The sequence below is a fragment of the Zalophus californianus genome, chromosome 8 (genome assembly GCF_009762305.2).
Source record: "Zalophus californianus isolate mZalCal1 chromosome 8, mZalCal1.pri.v2, whole genome shotgun sequence".
NCBI lineage: Eukaryota > Metazoa > Chordata > Mammalia > Carnivora > Otariidae > Zalophus > Zalophus californianus.
In genome coordinates, this window is record NC_045602.1 from 87,893,266 (window position 1) to 87,912,503 (window position 19,238).

General features: G+C 36.5%; 1 protein-coding gene across 10 annotated transcripts in view; it reads left to right on the forward strand.

The window, feature by feature from the left end:
* Positions 1-460: 460 nt before the first annotated feature.
* The window catches only part of CCDC138 (coiled-coil domain containing 138), a 147,613-nt gene continuing 128,835 nt past the window's right edge, over positions 461-19,238 (forward strand). For 6 of the 10 annotated variants that reach the window (XM_027622050.1, XM_027622057.1, XM_027622052.1 and 3 more), the window contains exons 1-6: positions 461-640; positions 1,779-1,836; positions 3,687-3,807; positions 5,669-5,796; positions 9,115-9,302; positions 15,704-15,862. In XM_027622050.1, the coding sequence (XP_027477851.1) occupies positions 548-640; positions 1,779-1,836; positions 3,687-3,807; positions 5,669-5,796; positions 9,115-9,302; positions 15,704-15,862 (747 nt within the window). In that variant the 5' untranslated portion in view covers positions 461-547. The remainder of the gene's footprint in view (positions 641-1,778; positions 1,837-3,686; positions 3,808-5,668; positions 5,797-9,114; positions 9,303-15,703; positions 15,863-19,238) is intronic. The other 4 variants (XM_027622051.1, XM_027622058.1, XM_027622055.1 and 1 more) reach the window with 2 other exon arrangements.

Here is a 19,238-nt window from a genome sequence, read left to right on the forward strand (position 1 = left end):
GAAGGTGGTGTTTTCCCGTGAAGCTGTGGGGGTGCCTGAGGCTACGGCTGAGCGTCCTCCCGTGAGGGGCCACGCCTGCCAAGGTGTAACTGCTGTGGACGATTGTACTTTTCGGCGCCTTGGACACGACTGAGGGAAACAAGTAGCAAAAAATTTTTAAGACAAAGATAAAACGCCATTTATCAGTCCAAATAACACAGTAGTAAAGGAATTAGTCATTAAATCGTTCGGCAGGAAAAACGCTTGTAACACGAAGTTTTTAACAGTAGAGAGAATGGGAAACTGAGGGACTCGCACCTTGGCGCGCTTCTCCCTTGCCTCTGCCTCTGGCTGCTCCCGGGCTCCACTTAAGCGGCCCCGCCCCCGCCCCCGCCTCCCGGTTAGGCTCGGCCTCCTTGCGCTTCGGTGTCGCTCTCGACCCCGAGGGGCGGGACGGGGCGTGCCGTGCGTCACGTCGCCGTTCCGTTGTGCGAGCTCCGCTCCTGCGTCCCCGTCGCCGTGTGTTTGAAAGCTGTTCACAGGGTGACAACGGTGGCCTCGGCGCGCTATGGAGCCGAGGCTAGTGAAGCCTCCCGGGCAGGATTTGGTAGTGGAACGTCTCAAAAGCCGCTACGGACTAGGGGGTAGCCGCTTCGCCGAGGTGAGGCCTCGCCCTTCACCTCGACCCGTCCCTGTGTCCGCGGGCGGGTTCCTGCAGGTGTGAAGCAGCCCGCCCGGCAGCTGCGCCCAAACCCTCGGAGCCGGGGTGCTCAGGGCACTCGGGCGGGGAGCCGCTCTCTGGGCCTCGAGCCGCTCGGCCGGCAACAGGGTTAGTGAAAGGTAGCCGGAGGAGAAGTCATTTGTGGCCGCAGATGCTCCCTATGTGGGAAAAACAAATTTTCTATCAGAAAAATTCCTTCACCATAAACTCTTTGAAGGTTTATGATATATCAGACATGGTGGTATGGTACTTTAATTTACAGTGACTCGTGTGGAGTTCAAAAAGCAATTTTAATTCCTTTAAAAACCTTCCTATTTGGAAACAATTCCAAACTTAAAGTTGCAAGAATAATACAAAACTCTTGAATAGTTCGTTTGGACTCACCAGTTGTTAACATTTTGCCACATTTGCTTTACTATTATCTTCCTAGTTTTGACTTTCCATACACACATTGTCCCCCTGAACTATTGAAGGGTAACTTGCAGGCACTGTGATACTACCCCCAAATATAAATACTTTAGTGTATTTTCTAGGAATAAGCATATTCTCTTATATACCCCCAGTAATAAATTAAGGAGACTTACCATTTATACAATAATATGTAATGTATAGTTCATTTTCAAATTTCACCAATTATCTCAATAATGTCCTTTGTAAAATTTTTTTTCCTGGTGCAGATACAATCTAAAAATGAGCATTGCATTTGGTTTTCGCTTCTGTTTTTTCTGGAACAGGTTCTTAAGTCTTTGCCTTCTATAATGTTGATATTTTTGAAGACTATAGGAACAGCTGAGTTTCTCTGGTGAATACACCTCATGATTAGATCGGTACTGGTTTTTTCCATTTTTGGCAGGAGTGATGTATGCGTTGCTCCTGTTCATTAGGAGACCTGTGATGTTGCTTTGTCCCATTATTGGTGCTTTTAACTTTTGACTACTTGGTTAAGGTAGTGTCTGTCAGATTTGTCCACTCTAAACTTTGTAATTATCCCTTGTACTTAATACATAATTTGTGGGGAACTCTTTTGAGACTAGGTTGATTATTAATATATAAATTAAATATGTCTTTTTTTTTTAAGTATGATTTTTCAAGTTTTGATCAGGCTAAATGGAAGAGAAGATTGCTAACCTCCCCAGGTAAGCTGATGGAGTATTTTCTATATTTGGGGGTTTTAACAAATTTAATTTGAGAAAAAACATTTTAAAAAAATGTTAGGCTTAAGACTAAGTGCATATATCTTGTGATACTAAGCTTTTTTCATTTGGGTAATGAACTAATAGTAATCAAGATTTTGGGGGCAGTAAATGTGTAAGATGTCTTTAAAATCAGATTGAATTTTTTGGTGTTTCAGTTAGAGCATTTTTGCCTTTAAAAATGTTAAAAATTAAACAGTATATGAGGTAAGGAAAACTGCTATTTTTTTAAGGCATAAACTTTTCCAAGTTACAGGGGTAATAAATTGTTGCACTGGAAGAATTTATCAAATGTACTTGGTAAAGATAATTATATTGTGAGATTGGGTGGGTAGGAACATTATGTGGTAATCTGGAACTAACATATATAGCTAATTAACCATTAGTCTTTTGATTTGTTGGTACTTCTTTAGTGATGTTTTTACTAGTAAGTATACTCATCGGATTTTGGGGTGACAGCAGAAACCGTATCTTTAAAAGTTTATCAGATGGTAGATTAGGGAATTTCATTTCTTTTCCAAGTTTATTTCATTTTGAAATTTTGTAAACACTCTTCCGAAACATTCCTTCAGTATGAAAAAAAACCCAGTTATTACTGAGTCTGGTATCTTAAAAATATCTTAAAATTATATTTTAGTTTTGAAATTTGCCCTAAAATTTCCAACTTTTTAAAATATAACTAAAAAGTATAGCTCATTTAATTTCTGATGGGGTAAAAATGCATGTTAGACAAGGGTGCGTACATTTCAATGACATGGATGGAACTATAGGGTATTATGCTAAGCGAAATAAGCCAGTCAAAGACAAATACCATATGATTTCACTCATATGTGGAATTTAAGAAACAAAACAAATGAACATAGGAGAAAGAAAGGAAAAATAAAATAAGATGAAATCAGAGAGGGAGACAAACCAGAGACTCTTAGTTCTGGGGAACAAACTGAGGGTTGCTGGAGGGGAGGTGAATGGGGGGAAGGTATAATTTGGTGATGGGCATTAAGGAGGGCACTTGATGTAATGAGCACTGAGTGTTATATGCAACTGACAAATCACTAAATTCTACCTCTGAAACTAATTTTTAAAAAATCAGATAATTCCAAAAAAGTTTTAAAAAATATTTCTAAATTTCTTATCAGAGAAGCTCTCTGCCTTTTATTCAATTTAGATATAGGCTAATAGTCTGTTAAATGTTTAGTGTTTAGGGTTGCCTGGGTGTTGCATTCAGTTAAGTGTCTGGGTTCAGGTCGGGATCTCAGGGTTGTGAGATCAAGCCCTGTGTTGGGCTCCCATGCTTAGTGCAGAGTCTGCTTGAGATTCTCTCTCTCCCTTTCTCTCTGCCCCTCCCATTTGTGCTCTCTCTCTCTATCTAATAAAAAAAAGTTTAGTGTTTAAAATTATAAAATAAATGTGGACTGATGAAATATAATGATTAGGTAGGAATAAGCCTGGATTCTGAATTTTAATCTTTCCATTTGCTGGTTCTGTTACTTGGATAACTTCATATAACTTCTCTGTCCTTAGACTTCACATCATTAGAATAGGGTTAAAGGCACCTATTCTACTTACTTCATAGTAAGCTAGTTGTTGCTAAGATTAAATAAGGAAATAAATGAAAGAGCATTTTGAAATCAGTAAAGTGGTATATAAATACAAGATTTGATGCCTGTTTTTGAAGTTTGCATTACAGAGACAGATAAGAAATCATTAGGTAACTTTGCTGCCTTACCTTTAGAAGCCTAGAATGAAATTAGTATCTGATTTTAGTAATCTGCTATTTTCTTTTTTGTTAACAGATGATTTGGATATCTTCTCATCTGGAGATAAAGTGGGTTCATCATTAAGATGTTATTCTGATGAAAGAAAGCATTGCACAACACCACTTTGTAGTTCATTCAAACACTTAAATGTGAATTGGTAAAGTACCTTGAATCCTTAGTATTGCTCTCCCTTGGGTATCTACAAAAACTGAGATTAAAGGGTGGATTGTTTATGTCTGCTTTTTTCTGAGACAAAGTACAAGCAGTCTGGAGCCTGCTGAATGGTTGAAGAGACTGATTTATTAATTTTTACTGAGACTCTCTGTGATAAAAGCATAAACCTAGCATTATGTTTGGTCGTATAATGGAAAGTTATTTTCACAGTATGAAAGATGAACAGTTATTTTTATGGTTATTCATCCAGGACCCAAATGAAGACCCTGCTCCCCCCCCCCTTTTTTTAAGGAGCTAGGATACAAATGAATGCAGGTTTGTTAGACAGTGATATTTAACTCAGTATCCATTGTGTGTCTCCGAGTGTGGTAAGCTATATTTTAGGCAGAGAGAGAGAGATTGAAGAAATCAGTCTAGGGAGATGCTAACTACAAATGTGCAGAGTGCTGGGCTGTGAGTGGGTGAAACCAATATAAAAACAGTGGAAGCTAAGGTGAAATAAAGTTCTGAATTAGATACAATTAAATGCCATAAATATGTGGCAGAAGGAGGTGCTATGGGTATCAAGAAGGGTAAACGTTTTGAAATAATGTTAAACGATAAAGATGTATACATATACAAAATGAAATGTTGAGATAATCATGGGGAGAAGAAAAGATAACTGTGCCAAAAATATATGTAAATTATTAATGTAATTGATATGTGGGAGCTTGAATTTTTTATATAATTGCTTCATTTTCTACTTAAATGATTTAATTCATGTAAGCACTTAGAACAGTGCTTAATACATAGAAAAGCATTCAAATGTGCTATTATCATTGTTATACTATTTCATTTGGCATTCACAAAGTAGCTTTGTTGATATGGATTTAAGATTTGGACATGAGGTAGTTTGAATATAGAGTAAGGAAAGTAAAAGTTGTTTTGAGATAATTATGAATTTCTGGAAATTATTTTCTTATATTTAACTAATAGTTTTATCATTTTTTGTTATAAATGATCGGGGTATAATTTCAAATTATAACTTGAAGCTTTTGAACTATGAAAGTTTTTGTAACATTAGGCAGTTTTTTTCATAATCTCTAGTTAATGATCTAGTCCGGCATAGTAGCCACAGGGCACAGGAGGCTATTGAGTACGTGAAATATAAGTAAGAAATAATATGCTGGATTTCAAAGATGGATAAAAGAATGCAAAATATCTTAATTTTTTAATGCTGATTATATATTAAAGTAATCTTTTAGATATACTGGGTTAAATATTGTTAAAATATTTAACGTTAAAATTTTGTGTCTTTATGTTTTTAATACAGCTACTAGAGAATTTTAAATTGCCTTATGTCTCTTGAATTATATTCCTTTGAGCAGCACTGCTCTAGAAATTTCAACTTTGAGATCATCTGTTTGGAGAGAACACCTGAGATTCTAGTTCTGCTTTACTTTTTACTAGTTAATGTCATGTGTCAGTTATTTAAATTCTTTAGGTTTCACTTTCTTCCTGTTAAATGTTAGTTCTTTTAACTAAAATTATAGCTAACAGGACCTGTTATATCTACCTCACAGAAGTATTAGGAATCAAAAGAAAGAGTTTGGCAGTTGTAGAGCATTATACAGGTATATGTCATTTTAAATTAAGACCATTGGATTATGTAGAAAGGTACCTGTGGTGACTTTTTATGATCAGTGACTTACTTTTCACATTTTGTTTTCCATTTTCAAAAATGTTTACTTGTTAAATTTTTTTCAATTGTTATGCTGTTAATATTTGAAAAGCAGTTTTATCTTTTTAAAATGCTGTAGAAAACTTCCAGAATGCTGTGATAGGTTTTTTTTTTTTTTTTAAAGCCTAGATGATGAACTGGATTCTTTTCAAGATTTGAAGCAACAAGAAAAACAAGAAGAGTTAATTGAGAATGATCATAGAATTAGTACCTCCAAAATAACCAAACAGTCTTTTAAAGACATAGAAAAAGGTAAAAGAGAATCATTTTAGAATAGTTACTTAAAAAGATGCTTTGTTTCAGGGCATCTGGCTGGCTCAGTAGGTAGAGCACATGACTCTTGATCTCAGGGTTATAAGTTTGAGCCCCACATTGGGTGTAGAGATTACTTAAAAATAAAATCTTTTTTTTTTTAAGTAGCTTTGTCAAGTAGAGCACATAAAGCTTATCCTATAGTAATAACACTGGCCCTCAGGTGTCTGTGTATTTCTGTGTTCTGCATTTTTGTGAGCCATGAGAGAGTAACTGTGCTTATTATTGACTAAAGGAGAAGAGAAAATAGACTTCATTATTTTCCAGTAGTATTCCTGTGCTCTCAAAATTATCAAAATAAGTTAGTAATCAATTGAATACTTTTTATAATTTCTGCATATTTTTTCATATCAGTATTTGTTTAGCAAGTCACTAAATACTGTGGTAGATTTGAGTAATCCTTTAATATTTTAAGACAGTACTCCAGATTACTTAAGGTGTAGCTTCTTCAGGCACTTCTTTAATTACTTTCTTTGCGTGTGGCTGCATGTCATAGTTTTGTCAGCATTTCAAGGAAAGAGGCAACCAGAAATGGCTTCCTCTTGGCTGCAAGACTTTGAGAACAGTGTTGCCCCTTGGATAGCCTTTGTGCATCTCTTCTGGGCATACATTGTCCACACACAACACACGCTCATTTCTCCCTTCCCACTCTCCTTCATCCTTTTCCTAGTCATCTCAGCATTTGAGGAAAGTGAAAAGAAATTCTTCCTGGACTTGTGTTTCTGGCTACATGGTGGATTTTCCCACTGAAAAACAATTGAAAATACAGGATAATGTAAAAAAAAAAAAAGTTGAATGTATTTAAGAGTTGACATAATTAAGGAATATTTAAGCTACGGATTGTGAGATGGGAACCTAGAGAGGCAAGCAAAGCAGTGAAAGTGTCTTTCACTTTAGGGGCACCTGGGTGGCTCAGTCCATTGGGCATCTGACTTTTAATTTTAGCTAGGGTTGTGATCTCAGGGTCCTGGGATTAAGCCCAGTATAGGGCTCTGTGCTCCACTGGAGTCACCTGGGATTCTTTCTCCCTCTCCCTCTCCCTCTGCCCCTCCTCCCCCTCCTGCACACAATAAATTAAATAAAGAAATAAAGAAATAAAATTTTCTAAAAAATGAAACTGTCTTTCACTTTAAGGGGATTTGCTGAACTGAGTGAAGTGAAATTTTTTTTTTTTTTAAGATTTATTCGTTTATTAGAGAGAGAGTGCGCCCGCTTGCATGCACATTTGGGGAAGGGGAAACAGAGGGAGAGGGAGAAAGAATCCGAAGTTGACTCCCTGTGGAGTGCAGAGCCGCACATGGGGCTTGATCTCACTACTCTGAGATCATGATCTATGCTGAAATCAAGAGTTGTTGCTTAACAGACTGAGCCACCCAGGCACCCTAAAACTTTCTTCTTTGTTAAAAATTCGTGTTATTTTTTATTTTGGCTCCCTAAGGTCTGTCCAAGATGGGGAATACAATAGGAGACCCTTTTCTTAAAGCTAGGGTTCCCAGGAAGGTTAATGCAAGTTAAAACCACTTTCAGTACCAAAAGAAAATAAATTCTGGTAATATAGTGAAGCAAGAGGAAATTGCTCATCCATTGCTTTTGGGAGAGTAAATTAATATGACCACTTGGGCAAGCAGTTTGATATCACTGGCACAGTTGAACCTGCACATGTCCCTTATGATCCAGCAATGTTGCTGTTAGTCATATACCCTGGAGAAACTCTTGAACATGTGTACCAGCAGCCACATGCAAGACTGTGGAGCACCTGTGTAGACAAAGAGCTCAAATACCCACCTGTAGTAGAATGTTGGCTTATAAAAATATAAAATAGGATAAAGTAGTGAAGATCTATGAACCTGATTCTGTCATTAATACAGGAACATATTTAAAGGAGGTTATAGAAATTACATAATTACATCATTATATAAATTACAGACATTATATAAGGTTTAAAACCAGGCAAAACAAGGTCTTAAATTTTTTTTTTTTACCCAGATACTAAAAACTTTAAAAAAATAAAGCAATGATTAATGCTATATTTGGGTTAGTGGTTAATTTGGTTTAGAGGAGAGAAGGGAATCTAATCGGGTTTCTGAGGTAACTTTACATTTATTTCTTGGTCTAGGCAGTTAATACATGAGTGTTTTCATGCACTTTTAAATCCATTTTGAGGAGCACCTGTGTGGCTCAGTTGTTAAGCGTCTGCCTTCGGCTCAGGTCGTGATCCCAGGGTCCTGGGATCGAGCCTCGCGTTGGGCTCCCTGCTCAGCGGGAAGCCTGCTTCTCCCTCTCCTTCTGCCCCTGCTTGTGTTCCCTCTCTCACTGTCTCTCTGTCAAATAAATAAAAATAAAAATCTTTAAAATCCATTTTGAAATAATTTCAGACTTACAGAAGAATTGCCGTAAGAGCATAGAGAATTTCTGTAAGGCCTTCACACAGATTTTCTAAATTTTAACATTTTACCACATTTGCTATGTAATTGTTTCTGCATATAATACTGATGACTTTTTAAAAAATTTTTTATTTAAATTCAGTTTAGTTAACATATAGTGTATTACTAGTTTCAGGGGTAGAATTTAGTGATTCATTGGTTGCCTGTAACACCCAATGCTCAATACATCAAGTGCCCTCCTTAATGCTCATCATTCAGTTATCCCTTTCCCTCACCCACATCCCCTCCAGCAACCCTCAGTTTGTTACCTAGAGTTAAGAGTCTCTTATGGTTTGCCTCCCTCTGTTTTTATCTTTATTTTTCCTTTCCTTCCCATATGTTCACCTGTTTTGTTTCTTAAATTCCACATAAGAGTGAAATCATATGGTATTTGTTTTTGACTGGCTTATTTCACTTAGCATAATACCCTATAGTTCCATCCATTTCATTGCAAATGGCAAGATTTCATTCTTTTTGTTGGCTGAGTAATATTCCACTATATTTATATACCACATCTTCTTTATCCACTCATCTGTAGATGGACATCTGGGCTCTTTCCACATTTTCGCTATTGTGGACATTGCGCCTGTAAACATTGAGGTATATGTGTCCCTTTGAATCACTATTTTTGTATCCTTTGGATAAATACCTAGTAGTGCAGTTGCTGGGTCATAGGGTAATTCTATTTTTAACTTTTTGAGGAACCTCCATACTGTTTTTAATACTGGATACTTTTAACAATACTTTTAATTCATATTTAAAGTAACTTCCTGAAGAGTACTCTGTCTGAGAATACTTAAAACTGTAATCATTTATAATTAAATTTCTTTTGTAGCAGTTGCCCAGCCAACTAATGTGACATCAAATTCAAGAAATTGGACTGAATGTTGTAGTAATGCAAGTGACTCCCCTCTGAGATGTGTCCGCTGTTCGACATCTAAAGCACCAAACAAGCAGAGAATACTTCCACATCAGATTAATCAGATCTATGATGAATTGTTTCAAATACATCAGAAACTGCGGGTAAGAACTAAAAACTGAATTGAGAATTCAGATATATTTATGTTCTCAGCACCAAACATATATAAAATTTGAATACAGAGTATTTCATTTTAATTATTTTAGCTAAGCATGTCGAGATAAAGTCAAAAGGGAACAAACACAAATTTATTACAGTTATTGAAGGGAAAAATTTATAGCTGATGGAAAAAATAAATGGTATTTTTAGGTACAGGCATATTTCTTAGATTTCAGACTGTTTTGTGTTTTGTGTTTATTTCTATCCCATCCTTGCTTAAGAACTAAAACAATCTGCTGGTAAAGTGTACTTTTTTTTTTTTTTAAGTTTGTTTTTTTTAGTAATCTCTACGCCCAACATGGGGCTCAAACTCACAACTCTGAGTCACATTCTCCTCCAACTGAGCCAGCCAAGTGCCCTTAAATTGTGCTTTTTGAAGTAGTGTTCCTGATTCATTGTTTTAAATACGTATACGTAAGATGTTCTCTTGTCAATTATCACCAAAGTTTGATTCAGAACATTGGTCTTTATCTTCTTTGGGATTTTTTTGTTTCTAAAGGATGTACTTCATGTATTTATCAAGTGTCCACTAAGTGGGAGTACAGAAGGGAGCAAAGGTATGTGTAATACCCAGTTCCAGACCAAAATTGTTCTAGTTGGAATTCTGCTATATTTGTACTAGGAAATAAACATTTTTTAAAAACCAATATCTTAAAAAAACCTCCAATATCTCATTTTGTCTGAATAATTCAGATTATAATTACCATAGCATTTCAGAAAAAGATTATTTTGGCCTAAAATCACTGGAGAACAGTTCAGGAAGAGACATAACTTGGTACTTGACTGGGGTAAAATTTAAAGAGAAGAGGAGTGGAAGGGCATTCCAGGTGGCAAGAGTTGGGGGTGGGAGGTCTTTGGAAAGGAGTGATTTGTCAGACTGAACTTAACCAGCCTGGGGAAAGAACACTCAGGCTGGCTACTACAGGTTTTTAAGCAAATGAGTGAAAAGTAATAGTGCATTGGGAAGATTTCTTTGCTAATACTTTATGAGATAAAAAAGAATAAGCAAAGTTGTAAAGATATATCATTTACTGCAAACACAATAAAGACAAATATTTTTTTGAAAATGAAGTGCAGTGGATTAATCTTGTTTAATCTGTAGTCAAATCTAACTTAAAAAATTTTTTTTCAGTCTTCTATTGTGTTGGTCATCATTAAGTATATACATTTTGTCAAATTTTGCAATTTCATTCAGCATATGTTTGAACACTTGTTAATATGCCTTTGCATGCTTAATGTTGAATATATAGAAGTAGATAAAATATATGTGGTTCTTGCCACACATGGCTTATTAGAATCAATTGTGAGTACCCATATAGTTACAATTTTATAAATTTAAGTGAATAATTCAGGTATAATATGAAACCTGATTAGGATAGATTGGTAAGGTTTTCTGAGAAAGTATCATTTAACTTATACCCTGGAGGAAGAGTAGGGGATTAGCCCTACTAGACTGTGATGGTCTAGTTAGAGAAGCCCCAGAAGCATGATGATATATTCATTCAAGGAAAATGTAGTAAGTAAATGAGGATTTTTAGAGCAGGGGAGTTGCTTAATCTAATGTATGCCTTTTTTTTTTTTTTTTAAGATTTTATTTATTTATTTATTTATTTATTTATTTGACAGACAGCAAGAGCAGGAACACAAGCAGAGGGGGAATGGGAGAGGGAAAAGCAGGCTTCCCGTGCAGCAGGGAGCCTGATGTGTGGGGCTCAATCCCAGGACCCTGGGATCATGACTGAGCCGAAGGCAGACTGAGCCATCCAGGTGCCCCAATCTAATGTATGTTTAAATCAGTGGGTTGGAGGGGCATAGGTGTGGAAGTTGGGAGACCGGGTAGGATATCCTACTGTAATAGTGCAGGTGAGAGGTGATGGTAACTTGGACTGGGTGGTGGCAGAGAAGTGGAATTGAATAGATTTGAGATTGCTTTTGGAGGTAAAATGGGCTAGGCTTGGTGTGATGAGTTCGATGTGGTATAAGGAGAATAGGTGTCTAGGATAATTTCCACATTTCTGGTTTGTACAACTTGGAAGAATGAATATAGGGGAGAAAGATCAAGATTTTAGTTTGGAATGGATTAGGTTTGAGAACTTTAATGGAGACCTAATGTAAGTAAATGTATCAGCTTGGCATTTAGAACATACGTCTTGGATGGGCATCTAAATTGGGAATCATTTACATATAGATATTTAAAGCTGTCACCAGTAGGTGAGATCTAGAGAGAGGGCAGAGTGTGAAGAGATGTGGTATCCTGATGGTGTCTTGGGTTAGGATAAGGGCCTTAGGGATAAAGAGAAGTGGATGGATTCTAAACATTTTTAAGAAATGGATCCAGTAGGTCTTGGAGATTGTTTTGATGTGGGAGGTGTACAGTAGGGTTTTACTCAAAGATGAAATGCAGGTTTATTCTTTTGGCTGTTGGATAAATGATTCTACTTTTTGCTGAGATAGGGAACAAAACTGGAGGGAGAGAAGATTGTTTTTTTGAAATTTATAACTTTAATTTTTGTGTAGGAAATAATTCCTTTATCATGAATATTATCTTTTCATTTGCAGTATTTTTCTAGGCAACACTGTTTTGGTTTTTAAAAGTTTATAAAATATTTATGACATACGGAAAAACATAGGTAATATTATAATATCAACTGTATACCCATTGCCAATATTTTGTAATGCTAACATTTTATTAGTAATTCTGTTTGATATTTTTAAAGGAAATGTTTCAGTTAGAGTTGAAACAGCCTTTCTCCATCCCATAACCTCTTCCTTTTTCCAAGGATTCAGCACTCCCTTGAAATTAGTGTGGATCCATTATGTCCTGTTTTAACACTTTTATATATTGATATATATGTATTGTTTTGAATGTTTTAAAATGTTACATAAGTAATGACATACTGTGAATTTCTTTTTGCAACTTCCTTGCTTCATTGTTATATTTTTGAGATTTATGTGTTTGGAAAATGTAGTTCTAGTTCATTCATTTTTACTTCCATGTAGCATTCTAACCTCTAAATAAACCACCATTTCTTTCTCTTTTTTTGGATTTTATTTATTTGAGAGAGAGAGAGTGCATGACAGGGGTGGGAGGGCAGAGGGGGAGGGCGAAGCATTCTCCCTCAGCAGGGAGCCTGATACAGGGCTTGATCCCAGGACCCTGGGATCATGACTTGAGCTGAAAGCAGACTCTTAACTGACTGAGCCACCCAGGCATCCTTATTTATTTATTTCTATATAAATATACAAGATGGAGTTTATATTTTACAAACAGCTCTGTTTAAGTGTCCTTAACCTATAAGAAGTAGTAGTAGCAGGTTGCTACCAAATTATTGTCCAGAGTTACTGTGTCTATTTACGTTCCCATCAGCAACATCCTGGAGTTGTCTTTCCCCCATAATATGATAGCTATCTCACTGATGTTGTAGTTTGCATTTTTTGCCTTTGAATGTTAAATCCATTAAGATGATTCTGAGTTTAGACAGTAATGATAAGACCATATTTTTAAGCAAACCAGGATAGTAATCTATAGGTGCATACCCAGGACTTTGAGCAAACAGACCAGTTTCTTTTATATCAAATCTGAATGTTGAAAGTATATGAGATGACAACCCTGTGTCCAGGAGTTAAGTTTCAATTCTCTAGAATTCTAGGGTTCTTTGTTAAACAATATAAGCATGATAGTAGAACTTTCTGGCTTTCATTATATATGCTGAGATAAGAGAATTCCAGCAAGTTTTTGTTAACAGTTGACCAGTGGTGGGGAATCTGTTAATGATTGCATTAGAATTCATTTCTTTCAAGGCTAGTATATCTGCCTCAGGAACTGCTGGCACTGAGACCAGTGAAGGCAGGTGTCTTGCTGCTTTTTCAGAGTAGAGGTTTGGTCTCATACAGAAAGCTTCCACATTCAGAAATGATGGTCAGAAGAAAGGTCTGCTGAATCTTTTCTTTTTTTTTTAGGTTTTTATTTTAATTCCAGTTAGTTAACATCGTGTTATATTAGTTTCAGGTGTACAATATAGTGATTCAACACTTTCATACATCTTGAACCATCTCCAAAAAAGGGAAGTGCAGGATCAAGGCTCTGGCAGATTCATTGTCTATTGGGTGCAGGATCAAGGCTCTGGCAGATTCATTGTCTATTGGGAAGAAGAGGTTCTTATAAGAAGAGGTTCTTTCTGGTTCATAGACAGAACTGTGTCCTCAATGTTGGAAGGGCCTCTTTTTAATTTTTTTAAAGTGTACAATTATTTTTAGAATATTTGAAGAGTGATGCTACCATCATCACAGCCAATTTTAGAGTATTTTCATTATCCCAATAAGAAACCCCTACTCATTAGATACCTCTCCTCATTAACCTCCCACCCCACCTATCTCCCCTCAGCCCTAGGCAACTATCAGTCTATTTTCTGGCTATAGATTAGCTTATTCTGGACTTTTCATATAAATAGAATCATATGTAGTGTGTGTGAAGTGTCTGGCTTCTCTCACTTAGCATGATATTTTCAAGGTTCATCCATGTTGCAGCATGTATCAGAATTTTATTCCTTTTTATAACTGAATACTCTATTATATAGATATACCACATTTTCCTTTTTTTCCATCAGTTGATGGACATGTGGTTTTCCACTTTTTGGCTATTATGACTAATGCTGCTATGAACACTCATGTTTAATTTTGTTTGGATATATACTTTCATTTCTTTTTGGTGTATATGAAGGAGTGGAATTGCTGGGTCATATGGTAGCTCTTTGTTTAACTTTGAGAAATTTTTAAGACCATTTTCCAATATGACTGCACCATTTTACATTCCCACCAATAGTGTACAAGGGTTCCAGTTCCTTCACATCACTGACAACATTTGTTGTCTGTCTTTTTGATTCTTGCCATCCTAGTGGGTGTGAAGTGACACCTCATTGTGGTTTTGACTTGCATGTCCCTGATGGCTAGTTGAATTGTTTGGACATGTTTATTTTGTGCTAGCTGAAAGCATACAGGTGAGGATATTCAGTAGTAAGTTTGGACTTGAGTTTGGAGCTTAGGAGAAAGAGCTGAGCAATTGTAGGTTGGGAGGAGTTAGCATATACATGGTAATTTAGCCGTTGAGTGGAGGGAAGTAAGCAGAGAGAATGAGAAGATGTGAAGGGACGTGACTTAAGCCCAAATCCTGAGGAACATTAGTAGTTAAATGACAGTAAAGGAAGCAGAGCCCGCAAAGGATGCTGAGAAGCTGTGGCCAGAGAGTGAGGTGGAAAACCAAAAGAATGTGGTGTCATGGAGTCCAATGAAAGATTATTTTAAGTTGGAAGAAAGGGCCTATCGTATAAAATGCTGTTGAGAGACTCAATAAAATTAGGACTGAAAGTGACTTTCAGATGTAGTAGGGGAATGTTGGCGGAGGCCAGATAGAAGTAAACTGAGGAGTGATTGGGAAATAAAGAGGGCTCAGCAGATGTAGACAAAGTGTTAAAAGAATTTTACGAAAGGGAGGCACTTAGTGGGTGTGGTCAAGAGCAACTCCATTTCAGATGCGATTGGAGATTTTAAAAATATTAGAGGGATTTCAGCACAGCAGTGTCCAAAGAATGTAGAAGGCAATGAGATCCTGAGTCTGCCTTTGTAATGGGAGGGAAGGAGAAACCTGTGTGTCTTGAGGGCAGGAGGTTGGTGTTTCCTTCTGCTGTCTTCTATTTTTCCTGTGAAGTTAGAGACAAGTCTGTCTGCACAGAATCATGTAGGAGGTGAGGTGTTCAAAATAAAGAATGGGGAAGGTTTGAAATATAGGCACTGTGGAGAGTAGGAGATAGAACCAACCATGAAAATAAAAAACACTTTCTGGACTGCACTGAGAATCTGGTAGAGGTTCCCTGAATTTACAATAGTACAACTTCTTCTGGTGTGTGTTTTCTCCATTGGTATCAAGCAGTGTGGCATTGGGGTTAGTGCTAATAATGCAGGGCTAGGGTCTTTTAGCCCAAGTGAAGGACAAGAAGGGTGGGGGGAGAGTATAGGGAAAAGAACAGACGGTGAAGTTGAAGTGGAGCATGGAATTGAAACTGGATAGGAGATTATTCCATATAGTACAGATGCATTTCGGACCCCAAATTCTCTAGAGTCCTCGTAGTGGAATCTCACTATGGTGTGACGTCATTTTGCAACAAGATAGAATTTCTGTGCAAGCATACTTGCTGTGGTAGTCTAGCTGTTACTGTAATCCAGGTTTTACTGATACACATGTAGTCCTAAACACCGTTTGATTAAGCTACAACCTCAGTAAATTAAATGTAATTTGTAGAATTTGTGAATGTACTTTCTAAAAACACTTGAATCTGACATTTTAATACAGTGTGAAACTGCAGCACAACAGGAGTTTGCTGAAGAACTTCAAAAGCGGGAACGTTTTTTAGTTGAAAGAGAACAACTACTTTTCAGACATGAAACTGCTTTGAGTAAAATTAAAGGTGTCGAAGAAGAGGTTCTTACAAGATTTCAGATTATAAAGGAGGTAACTATATAGCTTTTGATTTCAGAGTAATGTGATTTCTGTTTTTCTTAATTTAGATTAACTAGTTATTAGCATTTTGCCACACTTGCTTTTCTTCTTCTCTACTCCCCTTTCCCCCCACATAGTTTTACCTGGACCATTTGAAACTAACTTGGCAAAAATCATGACTCAGCACCCCTAAATACTTCTTTAGTATTATCAATGCTTAAGTTTAGGACTTTGTGTCTCCTAAGCATAAGGATATTTGCCACATCATTATCATATTAGGAAATTAATGCTAATTGAATAATTTAACTTAATATACTGTCTGCATTCACTTTCCCAATTGGGTCTTAAGATTTTAAGATTTTATTTATTTATTTGAGAGAGAGAAAGTGTGCGTGCAAGTGTGAGTGGGCAAGGGAGAGGCAGAGACTCTCAAGCTGACTCTCCGCTGAGCATGGAGCCCGCTGTAGCAATTGAGCTGAAACTGAGAGTCAGATTCTTAACCGACTGAGCCACCCAGGTGCCCCATTGTCCTGAAATCTTTTATTGCTTGTTTTATTTTCTGATCAAGTAACTAGATAGAATTCATGCATTGTACTTGATTTTTATATCTTTTTGGTTTCTTTGAATCTAGTGCAGTCAGCCATTTTTTGTGAGACTTTTCTTTGAAGATTCCAGGCCAGCAGTTTTATGGAGTATGTCATGTTCTGGATTTGCTTGATTGTTTCCTAAGGATTTTTTCAGGTTGAATATTTTTATCAAGGACATTATCTAGGTGGTAGGGTATACTTTGTTTCATATCAACAGATACATTACTATATGTGTAACTTACATAGAGTAAATTTCATTCTGTTTTGAAAAACGCATATAGTCTTATAATCATCACCATAATCCCAATAAAGAATAATTTTAGCACCCCAAAAGTTACCTTATACTCATTTGTAGTTATCCCTCCTTGCCCCTAGTACCCCCGCCCGCTGCTAGTAACCACTGACCTATTTTCTGTCCCTGTACTTCTGCCTTTTCCCAGAATGTCATGTAAATAGAATCATGATTTTTTTTTTTGTCTGTGATTTTCAGTAGCCATTTAATTATGAGGTATCTCCACATGCTTTTCTTTGAGTTTGTCCTGTTTGGGGTTCACTGAACATCTTGGCTTTGTAAAATAATGTCTTTCACCAAATTTGGGAAGTTTTCAACTAATATTTCTTCACTTATTTTTTATGTTTCAGTGCTTTCTCCTCCTACTGTGTCTCCAGTGATTCATATGTTAGGTCTTTTGCTGTTATACCACAGACTGCTGAGGCTTTGCTCCTTTTTCCTTATCTGTTTCTTCTGTGTTCTTCAGATCTGATAATGTCTATTATCTACCATTACGTTCATTGTTTCTTCTTTCATTTCCATGTTGCTACTGGGATCATCTAGTGAATTTTTTATTTCTCATATTTTAATGTTCTAAAATTGCTAATTATATTCTTTTAAAAATTATGTTTAATTTTCCTTATGAGAATTTTATCTTTCCATTTGCATTCATTTGTATTTACCTCAGGGAACATACATAAAAATTCAGCATCTGGATCATGTAAGGATTGGCATTTCTCTTGAGACTTAGTCACATTTTTCTGGTTCTTTGTATATTCAGTGACTTTTGGATTGTATTTGGGACCTTTTGGATATTGTACAGATTCTGGATCTGGTTATAATCCTCTGGAGACTATTTTTTTAAGTAGTCAGCCCAGTTGAGTTGTTTACTTATAAATTATAGTTGACATATATTATGTTAGTTTCAGATGTACAACATAGTGATTTGACATTTATATGCATTATGAAATGCTCACCATGTTAAACTAGTTACCATCTGTCACTGTATAATGCTATTACAATATTTTTTTTTTAAAGATTTTTTTATTTATTTGACAGAGAGAGACACAGCGAGAGAGGGAACACAAGCAGGGGGAGTGGGAGAGGGAGAAGCAGGCTTCCCGCCGAGCAGGGAGCCCGACATGAGGCTCGATCCCAGGACCCTGGGATCATGACCTGAGCCAAAGGCAGACGCTTAACCGACTGAGCCACCCAGGCACCCCGCTATTACAATATTATTGACTATGTTCTCTGTGCTATACTTTACATCCCTGACTTATTTTTTAACTGGAAATTTGTACCTTTTGACCACCTTCACCAGTTCTGCCCACCACCACCCACCTCCCTCCCATGGTGGCAGCTACACCAGTTCTTTCTTTTATGAGTCTGTTTCTGTTTTGTTTGTTCATTTGTTTTGTTTTTAGATTTCCCGTAAAAGTGAAGTCAGCAGTGATTGTCTTTCTCTGACTTATTTCACTTAGCATAATACCCTCAATATTCCTTCATGTTGTCACAAATGGCAAAATTTCATTCTCTTTTATGTCTGAGTAATATTTCACTGTGTGTTCGTACCACATCTTTATCCATTTATCTGTCAGTGGACACCTCGGTTTCCTCCATATCTTGGGTGTTGTGAATAATGCTACAGTGAACATAGGTGTGCATATATCTTTTGGAATTTGTGTTTTCATTTTCTTTAGGTAAATACCCAGAAGTGGAATTGCAGGATCATATGGTAGTTCTATTTTTAATTTTTTGAGAAACCTCCATGTGTTTTCCAGAGTGGCTGCACCAATTTATATTCCCACCAACAGTGCATGAGGTTTCCCTTTCTCCACATCCTTGCCAACACTTGTTATTTCTTGTGTTTTTGATACAAGCCATTCTGACTGTTGTAAAGTGATAGCTCGTGGTTTTGATTTGCATTTCCCTGATGATTAGTGAAGTTGAGCAATTTTTCATGTACCTTTTGGCCATCCGTATATCTTCCTTGGAAAAATATCTGTTCCGGTCCACTTCCCATTTTTTAATTGGATTGTTTATTTTGTTGTTGGTTGTATGAGTTCTTTATATATTTTGAATATTAACTGGTATCCAAATATATTTTGGATATATCATTTGCAAATATTTTCTCCTATTCAGTAGGCTGCTTTTTTGCTTTATTGATGGTTTCCTTCACTGTGCAAAAACTTTTTAGTTTGATGTAGATCGAATTGTGGTTTCTTTCTCCAATTGTTTATTTTTGGTTTTGTTGTCCTTCCTGAAGAGACAGTCCAAAAATCTATTTTTAAGACTGATGTCCAGGAGTTTTTTACCATTGTTTTATTTTAGGAGTTTTATGGTTTTAGGTCTTACATTTAGGTATTTAATTCATTCTGAGTTTATTTTTGTATATAGTATGAGAAAGTGGTCCAGTTTCTTTAGTATGTAGCTGTTCAGTTTTTTCAGCACCGTTTATTAAAGAGACTGTCTTTTCCCCATTGTATATTGTTTCCCCCTTTGTAGTAGATTACTTTACCGTATAAGCATG